At 42.1% G+C, this 10103-nt stretch overlaps 1 protein-coding gene across 21 annotated transcripts in view; it reads left to right on the forward strand.

Moving 5' to 3' along the window:
- The window catches only part of LOC107223742 (GTPase-activating Rap/Ran-GAP domain-like protein 3), a 63141-nt gene extending 53781 nt beyond the window's left edge, over positions 1 to 9360 (forward strand). For 17 of the 21 annotated variants that reach the window (XM_046735912.1, XM_046735922.1, XM_046735910.1 and 14 more), the window contains 10 exons: positions 692 to 794; positions 1266 to 1364; positions 1941 to 2153; positions 2293 to 2558; positions 2667 to 2955; positions 5581 to 5849; positions 6136 to 6472; positions 6557 to 6643; positions 6719 to 6961; positions 7266 to 9360. In XM_046735912.1, coding sequence (XP_046591868.1) covers positions 692 to 794; positions 1266 to 1364; positions 1941 to 2153; positions 2293 to 2558; positions 2667 to 2955; positions 5581 to 5849; positions 6136 to 6472; positions 6557 to 6643; positions 6719 to 6961; positions 7266 to 7522 — 2163 coding nt within the window. In that variant the 3' untranslated portion in view covers positions 7523 to 9360. Of the gene's footprint in view, positions 1 to 691; positions 795 to 1265; positions 1365 to 1940; positions 2154 to 2292; positions 2559 to 2666; positions 2956 to 5580; positions 5850 to 6135; positions 6473 to 6556; positions 6644 to 6718; positions 6962 to 7245 lie in introns of all 21 variants that reach the window. The other 4 variants (XM_046735911.1, XM_046735905.1, XM_046735909.1 and 1 more) reach the window with 2 other exon arrangements.
- Positions 9361 to 10103: the final 743 nt, after the last annotated feature.

Here is a 10103-nt window from a genome sequence, read left to right on the forward strand (position 1 = left end):
ATAGTATGTAGTGTCAAGTCATTCCGTGTCGAATGGCTTTGGAAAACTCGGGCCCAAAAGTATTGACGCAAATAATTAGTGGATAATTGTTCGGTTTGAGCAAATTGAGCTAGAGGTCCCTAGGAAGAAGATGAAGAGGAGACGTGTTTTCCATGTAGAATATGAAATAATGGATTTTTATCCCAAAGCCTTTCATTGACTAATATTAAATCCGTGAAAAGTTTTTCGATGTATGTAAGCTTGGTTCTCAGTCGTATGATAAAACTGCAGTTGACGCTGAATACAAGTAGGGGATATCTTGTTTACACCGCGTAACTTTCCGGCTTAAATTACCATTTGCGACTGACTTCACTCCAGGCATAATGGTAACTAGGTGCAAGCCTTTTTACGAGCTCGTTCACCGAGAGAACGTCTCTATTAAATTTTTTTTATCTTTGCCGTGATACAGAAAAAGCAGCATTCATATTTCATCCAAACTGAACACATTTTTCATTTCGCTACCGTATTTTCCACCCTCTTCATTCTGTTCCAATGGTCCTTCAGTTTTCACCTTCTGGTTATAATTTCTTTCTCCAACCTCTTACGAGCATTGATTTTCCTTTTCATGATTCAGTTGTAGTTTTGTTCGGTCGAGACACCCCGCACTCGTTTACTGCGGTATTCAGAACGAGTTTCTTTCTTTACTTCCCAGGATCTTTTACTGTTGGAGGAACAAGAAGGTTCTGTGAATTTCAAATTCGGCGTTGTCTATGCCAAGGAGGGTCAGACGACAGACGATGAGATGCTGTCTAACGGTGAGTAAAGAAATTCGTCCCAACCTGACCTCAACAGCCTTCGGCCATGTATGTAATGTCACGCCATGAGTGATGTGTAAGGTCTTGTCTGCATTCCCTCACGGTAAAAACCCTCAACTTTAGTGTAAATTCGTACCCTCAACTCATAGATAATACTAAATCCCCGTAAAAAGAAAGTTGAGGGTACGAATTTACACCCAAGTCGAGGGTTTTTTTCCGTGATGATTCTCCCAGGCAAGAAAAACGAGATTAGACGCCTATCTGTGCGTAAAATGGATTTTACTATCGTGCCAAGTTGTCGAGGTGGCATCCTATCGTCTTGTACACCGAGTGAGGTAGATTCTGCCGTGAAACGGCGAGATCTTCTTACAAGCGCGGAATTTAAGCTGTCAGTGTCAGAGTCAGCCTCGCCAGATGTACGCTATCGAAGGCTTCACTGCGGTATTGCCAAATCTCTCTATCCTGTTTCAGAAAAAGGAAGCCACGATTTTCACCGATTCTTAGATCTACTTGGCGAAAGGATTCGACTGAAAGGCTGGGACAAGTATAGGGGTGGTCTGGATGTTAAAGGTACTACATTTGCTTTGGGCTTCATATAAAATAGCTCACTTTACTGAATTATTATAATATCTGTGATACGTAAGGAACGATACGCAATCGATGCCATCGTGTTCGGTGAAAAGAAGGGTGTGCGCACGAGGGTGTGAGGAATTTGCCTACATCGCGTTGCCCGGTCTTTTGTTTCGAAACTTTTTCACTCGAACTTTTTTATGATCGGTATTTGAAGAAGATGCGCGCCAATGTGGACAGTCAGGTGAAAAAAGTTATGAAAGGAAAAAGTGTTCGCCATTATCTTTTTTCTGAGTTAATCGTTGAATAAAATTTCATTTACTTGTCTTTAGTTCATATCTTATCGATTCCCTGTGTACTTTTCAATATTTCTAAAGTCACCCTGATAAACTATTGTTTCAGTAAGCTATACCACAGTGAACTCGATCATCCTTCCGTCAAATATCCCGTAGGCGTAATTGTACCTTAAACGAGAAGCAAAATTTGAGCTTCGAATTTCCTCACGAATATTACGTGATATGGAATGAAATGCGATTAATGAAAAACGAGTGATCTCACTCTTGTATATGCCGCCAGGTGACATGACGGGCAAGGAAAGTGTGTACACTGTCTATGCGGGACATGAAGTCATGTTTCACGTAAGCACCATGCTCCCGCACTCCAAGGACAATCCTCAACAACTCGAACGTAAACGGCACATCGGAAATGACATAGTCAACGTTATTTTTACCGATGATCCAACCGCACTTGACTCGTTCAATCCAAACTGCATCAAAAGCCAGTTCACCCGTAAGTTTCGCGTAGAAATACAGATATACGTACGAATCGTTTGAGTGCAGTGTTGATATAAAAACCTTTTACACTGTATGAAAGCAGATCGGTAGCTACGGTGATAATTTTACCGTGAAAGAAACTCTTCAATTTTCAGACGTATTCGCAATAGTGAGCAGCGACAGCAGCGGATGGAGAGTCGCGGTTTACTGCGACGAATGTGTACCTCTTTTTGGACCTAGTTTACCCTGCCCTCCAGTCTTCAACGACCCGCACACCTTCAGGGAGTTCCTCTTGGTGAAGCTTATCAACGGGGAAAAGGCGACGTTCAACACTCCCACGTTCTCTCAAAAGAGAGAAAGGACTCTGGACATGTTAATCAGGGACCTCTACCAGGAACACGTGCAGGACACCAAGGGCAGCGTAAGTAGGCCACGCGGTGATTTTTGTTCTCATCGTTCGTCATCATTCGTCGAAAAAACGATGATCCGTCCCCTTCAATTTGTCTTTACCCATTCCCAATTGTTTCAGAATATGCTGAACCGACGCGCCCTTTCCGACGTCGTCGAGGCGCCGGGACGACGGCGTGAAGAGACACGTGCCGTCGAAATGGTTCGCGTAGGACAGGCTTACAAACTCGAAGCCATAGTCAGAGGCCTCGCACCAACGTCAATGGCCACGGCTGGTCCCTTCAAGCCGAGTCCTTGGGAGCCCCTTTGCGTGTACCCGGATTTTCCGCAGGATATCATCTGCGGAGATTCATGGTCGCAGAAGAACCGAATGGTTCTGTCAACCGAATTCGGGACGTTTCTCATGGAAGGTAAGCGAGTAAGCAGTTTACTTCCGACCGAGTAGTCACACGTGTTTCTGGAACTGGAACTAACTATGAGCTGTTCTCGCGCTGTACTCGACGGACCTCACCCACCACCATATGGCATGTTTAATAATAATTAATCAGGACAATTAACGACTTGCTACTAAGTTCTCGTTAAGAAAATACACGAGCGCTCACCACTAGCAGCTCCACTGACTTATAATCACGCGTGGTAGCTTACCTTGTTCTCATTGTAAATTGTAAATAGTATTAAACTTCGAAACCTAAGTTTGAATGTTCGGATGTTCGGATGTTCAGAAAGTGACGTCACCCAAATTTTTTTTTCTCTTGACGTCATCGATCTATAGTGATCGTCACGACGAAAGTCAGTTAGCCGAATTTCTCAGTCTGGAACGAACCGCGCAGTAGAGCGGACGGTTGAGAATCGCGCTCCGCAGATTTCGAATAACGGGTTCTCTACCTCCTGGATCCTGCGCTTCAAGCCGCTTCCTGGGGCAACTCGAGTTCCAGGACAAGCGCTCCGTAGTTTTTACGCTCCAGGTCCGCTACCTGGTGAAACTCGACTTCCAGGACAAGCGCTCCGTAATTCTGGCCTTCCAAATCCTTGAACTGGTGACTTTCGACCTTCAGGACTAATTTCCCGTAGATTTGGCTATCGAGGTCCTCCACCTGGTGGATCTCGACCCCCAGGACAAGCGCTCCGTGGTTTCGGCTGTCCAGATCCTTAACCTGGTGGATCTCGACCTCCAGGACAAGCGCTCCGTGGTTTTGGCTGTCCAGGTCCTTGACGTGGTGACTTTCAGGACTAATTTTCAAGTTTACAAGTTTGATTATTGAAAACGTCATGTTTTGTACTGTCAAACCAATACACATGCTTCAGATCACATTTTAAATCCGAAAAAAACCGAACGACCGAGATCAAGAAATTGCGATTGGTGAGTAGTTGGCATAGTATACATAGGAATACACGACAATAACGTCGTTCATTTAGAGCTAAAATTGCTGTGCGTAGTGTTTTAAATCTGTCAGCACTTAGCTGATTGTTCCGTGGTATTTTTTGACGAAATTTACTGTCATAAAATCACAATGCGTTATACTTACATCCATACGTAAACGTGATTTGTAGCATTATATAAAAAAAATCTTACGGGCAGATTCGGTTTGCGTCACATGCACAAAGACAGTGTTCATTCTGTATACTGTGAAGCAAATACCAGAATTTTTTGGGGAGTCATCGTGCCCCAGTCTCCCCTACAACTATGTCATCTGGTAAAACACTGACAACAAGTGAGCGAGTGCACGAGCACAAGAACCAGTTACGCTAGGCATCCGACCCCGAGCGAGCTTTAGCGAGCGAAGGTTTCAAAGCTAGTTGTAAATGAAGTTTCATAGTTCATAACCCCGTGTAACTGAATCGTTCATCGAAATGAACCATGTAATGAGCAAACCCTGGGAAACAGCCTACGGCATACGCACTTGGCGACAGCGCCTGCGTAATCGAAGTTCTAACCTTGACGATGATAGAGAAATTCTTTATTCTCATTATTTTTCAAGTTCACAGCGGTCTCGAGTTTTGCTGAAAAGTCATCCAGTCAATTATGTGATCCTCGGTTACCTACGGAAATTTGAATTTTATTCCTTACCCTGATCGTAATGAAGAAAATCCTGAATATCACAATCCGGTAAGAAGATCTTTGGGAATCTGATAAGCTCGGTCTGGAGCTTCGTAAAAAAGTTTTCGTAACTTGGACCAACAATTTTCTACTTGATCTGATTTCATTATGAAAGTGATCGTGTACGACTTCCATGGTTCACTGAAAAGTTTTCTTCATTAAAAATCTTGGGAAGCAGCGTTAGTCACGCGTTGTTACACTTCTCTGAAAACAAAACAACAGATTTCCGTCAATCAGTATCAGGCGAGATTGTGTCGCAATTACTTTATGCAGATCAGTCTTACACGGATCTTTCATTATTAATATTTATTTTATACGCGGAATTACTTCAGGGACTGAGTTAACTTCCAATCATGCATGTCTGTAGAGTAGTTTCGCAATCTATGTAACTTGGTACAAGTTTAGCGGAAGCTTCGGTCATGAGAACAAGAACAGAGCCTCAGATGGGGTGACGGTCAATACTTACTGTTCATAGCCCGCGGTGTCCTGATTTACTCGAATGAATGGCTTTGCCAAAGTCTTATGATCGATCCGAGTTATGAATCTATCGTCGAAGAAATTGACAACGAGGTGAAGCTCGGTTGTAATAACTTACGATGTTTTTATTATCATTCTGCATTTAAACTATTACTATTACGCGCATTGATATTTTTTGGAAATGCTATCCTTCGACGATTTTCGGAATTCGATTAAATTCCCGAAGGTCACGCTAATAAGGGTCATGGATTTATTCTTTTCGCTGATTCCGACGAAGCAATATCCGCTCGCTTTGCAAGACCCTAATCAATACCAAGTGGGCGCAGCAAAGTGTAATTCGCTATAATCATCATCAGTTTAAATCCATGCCCACCGAATGAAGGCTCAAATTTACTCAAGCGTAAATTTGCGTGTGAAGCGCCGAGGTCGGAATTGAAGCAGTGCTATAATCTGCTTTCAGACGGTCTTTCGCACAGACTTATATTCGACAAGTCCGTCCAGATAAAACAATTAGACGTGGTGGAACAACACGGGATCCTGCTAATCAGAGCCGGCGACCGCGGGAGAGACAGCAAAATCCACGTGTTTCGTCTGAGCGAGTTCGATGCGGAGGCTGGAGGAGACACATTGCCCAAGACGAGATCACACTCCAAGGAGAGAAAACTGGAGCGCACCAGAGGCTGCCACATATACTCCCTTACTCGACCGGGTGGCTCGCATCTGCGAATGGTGAGTCCGTAGCAACTCGAGACCCTGTTCAGCCCCCGTGTAATCTTACTCTCAATTTCCTCTACCTTGAGATAAGCAACTCATCTCGCGAAAGCTTGAGTTCGGTGCTTAAAACGGATGCGCGGGAGATCCGCTCTATCACCTTTATCAAGCTTTGAAAAATGTCGTAAATCAGTCCCTCGGCTGAGCAGAAGCAGTTTGAGAATAATTTTCGAGGCTCAAGCTGATCGAAACCGCTCGATCCTGTCGACGACCTTAATTTTCATCTACTTCCGATTTTCCGCAGTGCGCTGCCATAGGGCGTCGACTGGTCGTTATGCAGTGGAAACACAGCGCTGCTTGGACCGCTTGGTGCCCAGCATCCGACACCGACACCGTCGACGGTTTCGTCTTCGTCAAGGAATTGACGGCTAGCGAAGTGCCGAGCTTCGTGACCATCGTTGAGGGGGCGACGGGATGCGGTGATTGGGCACTCTGCTGCGCTCTGCGACATAATTTCGAGCTCATCTCGGCGGAGGGTGCATCGAGAATACTATCCGTGGAAACGAGCAACAAGCCCCATCTCGTCGCTGCTCTGGACCTTCGAGAAGACGAGGAGCCGGAACTGCTTCTGTGCTACAATAGTCAGTATTATCGCAAATCGAAGCGAGTTGGTTCGCGAGACACGTTACTGCAGGTATTTCTCGGTATAATTGTTCAATTTTCAGATACGTGCCATTTCCAAAAGCTCATGGACGAAAGCATGGCTTCGACGGCGTTCGATTTTCATTGGAATTCCGTACCGACGGCGGTTGGTACGTGTGGAAATTTCAAACAATGTCATCGGTGAATTCCGTTAATACTGATTGTGATTTCATTATTATCCACAGTATGTGCATTTCCATACGTAATCGCTTTCACATCGGACACGATGGAGATCAGATTGATTATAAATGGAAATCTTGTACACACAATGGTGATGCCGAACTTGAATTTAATATCCTCGAAGAATGACATATTCTTCGCGACCACGGCCCCGGAATTCTTCTCCACCCGCACCGAGAGGATCCACTTTGATGGAAAGACGGATAAAGACGACAAGAACAACAGCCCCCCAGCATCACCCCATTCCGGTAGGTTACGGGAACAATGAGAGGGCGGGAGCAGGTGTTCGCAATTATTTTAATTACCGCGGGGTCGCTTCGCGGGCTTGAAACCGCGCTGAGGACCTTTCGCATCCTATTTTTTGCTTCGGTTCTTCTTTTATAAGTAACGAGATGCATGCCTCTGAAACGTTATCGATTTGCCGACCGATAAATTGAGCTCATTTCTTTTACCGGCGTATTAACTAAAATGTCAATTCGTCGTTGCTCATCCGACGGTTTAATTCTACAGCTATTCGTTTTTGACTCCGCAGCCAACCCGATCTTTTTACAGCCCCTCTTTCAGCCTCACCCGAAGCCAAGCCGATGAGGATCTACAAGATTCCTCTGAGCACCCTCTCGGGAACAACGGTTGCCACCTGCGAGAGGCGATGCCCGAGTCCTGCGGAGCCGGATTTAGTACCCGCACCACCCTCTGGGGATGCCAACTTTCTTACGGTCGACTCTAGCAGAGCTTTGAGCAGATCGTGCAGCAGCAGTCCGACGCCCGGTCACGTGCCCTGCTTACCGGGCATGGGAATAAACAAGTAACATTGTTATACAAAACGTTGAAGAATTGGATTGAAATTAATTTTTCTTTAATTGACAGAAAACCAAGAAAAAAAAAGAAACAAACAAAAAACACAACAGAAATTAGGATTTTTACGAACGATTGAATCGCCAATGCCTCAATTCCACTGAGCCCACATTGGGGCATTAGCTTCAAGCATGATGATATATAAATATATAATATATAAAAATATACGGTATAAATAAAACATAATATATAAATTTATACATAGTGCTGAAAAATAATTATATGACAGAATTTCATTTGTGTGTTGAATATCTGCATGCAAATTTCGTACGTACCTTTAATCTTTATAGTATTATTATTATATTATGAGACACGTGATTGTACACGTCTTTATTAAACGTCTTCTCTTCTGTGATACGGCGATACAGCTATTTTAAAACTTGAAAAACGTATGTTAACAATAAGAATATATAATAACCAATTACAGTTACACAGATAATAATACAAATAATAATAATTATTATTAAAACGATAATAATAATATTAACAACAATATTTATCTCGATAATGGCAAAAACTGTATATTATTTTAACCTGTGCAAACTCCACGCACATCCATTAGTCTCGATTAATATTCATGTGATACGCGAACGCCATTCCCTAAATAATATGTAGAATACAAGGAATGAGGCGGATCATTCATTGTGTTGCCCATACGCGTACGGACGTAGATTCGATCGAAAAAATTATATTATTCACAAATATTTGAAAATGTACCATATTTTATTTCAGAATGCGCGTACGTCTTAAGTAACCTCATATAATGTTATAGATGTATAAATATAGTTTAGCGTACTACTGTTATCTAGTCCGTGACGTTACCTGCATCTACTGTCTCTACTATGATTTTTACTATAAAAAATGCATAAAGCACACACATGATATAAGCACAAATATTTGTACACGTACATTTCAGGCGCGTTAGAGTAGTGGTGAATTTTTTATTTACCGGCCCGGTATTTAATTTTTAACTAGCATGACTGAGTGATAGGGTAGTTGATTGATAGTGATAAATAAAACTAAAAATGAATGTTCGTCGTAAATTGTAATTGTCACATTGAAATGCAGCATTACCTGTAAGTTTCACATTGGAAGAAAAATGTTTGCTGCGAGATCCGTTATGTTGTTACAGCAATAAAATGAGTTTCTTTAATAATTATGTATACTAGTGACTTGTGTTGGCCGTGTGCTGATTCCTGTGATCACATCGGATTCGAGATAAAATATCAAATGTCACACTACTCTGTGCGTATTATTATGTACGTGTAGGTGGCATATATTATTTATGATTGATTTTCAGAATTGAAAAAATGAAACGCATGTACAAATTTCTGTTATGTTTATTTCACTATACATAGATTAAGACATACAGGATGAACAATTCCCTGACGACAATCTATGATATGGTGTGAAGCAGATTGAATCAAATTGTTATAATCTATCAGGATTGGTAAAAAATATCCAAGGAAGCCAAAGACTAAGGAACCTCTTAGGAAATATGTACTTCCCGTGTTACACTGTACGCACTAATCTTCTCAGGCTATACTTTCGCAGCCTTTGAAAATGTACAATATGAGGTAAAATTAAGCAGAAAGCAAAAATAAAACAATGTAATGGAGTTATATGAAGAAAAAAATATATATGTATATATATGTCAAGTTTAAGAAGTAATTTTAAAGGGTCAAGGGAAAGTGGTGTGAATTGAGTTTACGTCGGTAACGCTGTTTAGAAATTTTCTCCCTGTCAAAAATGTTTAATAAATATCGAAAGATTAATTTCTCAAAAGTATAAAGACGAACGCCTTATTCTACGTACGTGGTACACTACTTTCCCCTGCATATTATAATACATTACAGACACATTGTTACGGGAGTGAGTTGAATTTATTATAAGATAATATATGACAAAGGTATTTAAGCGTTGTAAGAAAATACAAAATTTCTCTAAAACCAGTATACAGTTTAAACGATAGTCTTCACCCTTCGGGATCCAAGTAGAAGAGAAGATTGTGAAAGCTGCGTATCGCTCTTGGTAAAACGAAGAAATTGAAAAATATCTACAGATATTGAGGATGAGAAAGACTGCTCGGAGCAGCATCTGCCAGATGGCTCTGGCATTTCTTTCCTCGGTAGTCGACGGTCGAACTTGAGAAGCGTGGCGTTTATTTGGATATCGGAGTGTAGTACACGCGACTATCGAACACCACCAGATGGTGTTAAATCTCGGGCTGAAATAATTGGTATTACCTAAACTCTTTTTTCTCATGAACCGTGAATCCCCCGTTGCAGCGTTGGATTTCCCCGAGCTGAGAAAAGCACGGTATAAGAATGGTGATACCACGAAGAGGGGACGCTTAAAATGATTTTCACGTCCGTCAATGATACAGTTGCAACAAAGAATATATCCTAATTAAAATTCAAGTCGTGTATTTGTTGTCTACGTTTTACTAGTATAGTCAACATCATCCGTCCACGCTGCTTCTCTCATAGAAGATCTAAACTTCTACAGCATACGGTATATTATATCTTTCAGCTT

Source organism: Neodiprion lecontei, chromosome 3 (genome assembly GCF_021901455.1).
Source record: "Neodiprion lecontei isolate iyNeoLeco1 chromosome 3, iyNeoLeco1.1, whole genome shotgun sequence".
Taxonomy (NCBI): Eukaryota; Metazoa; Arthropoda; class Insecta; order Hymenoptera; family Diprionidae; genus Neodiprion; species Neodiprion lecontei.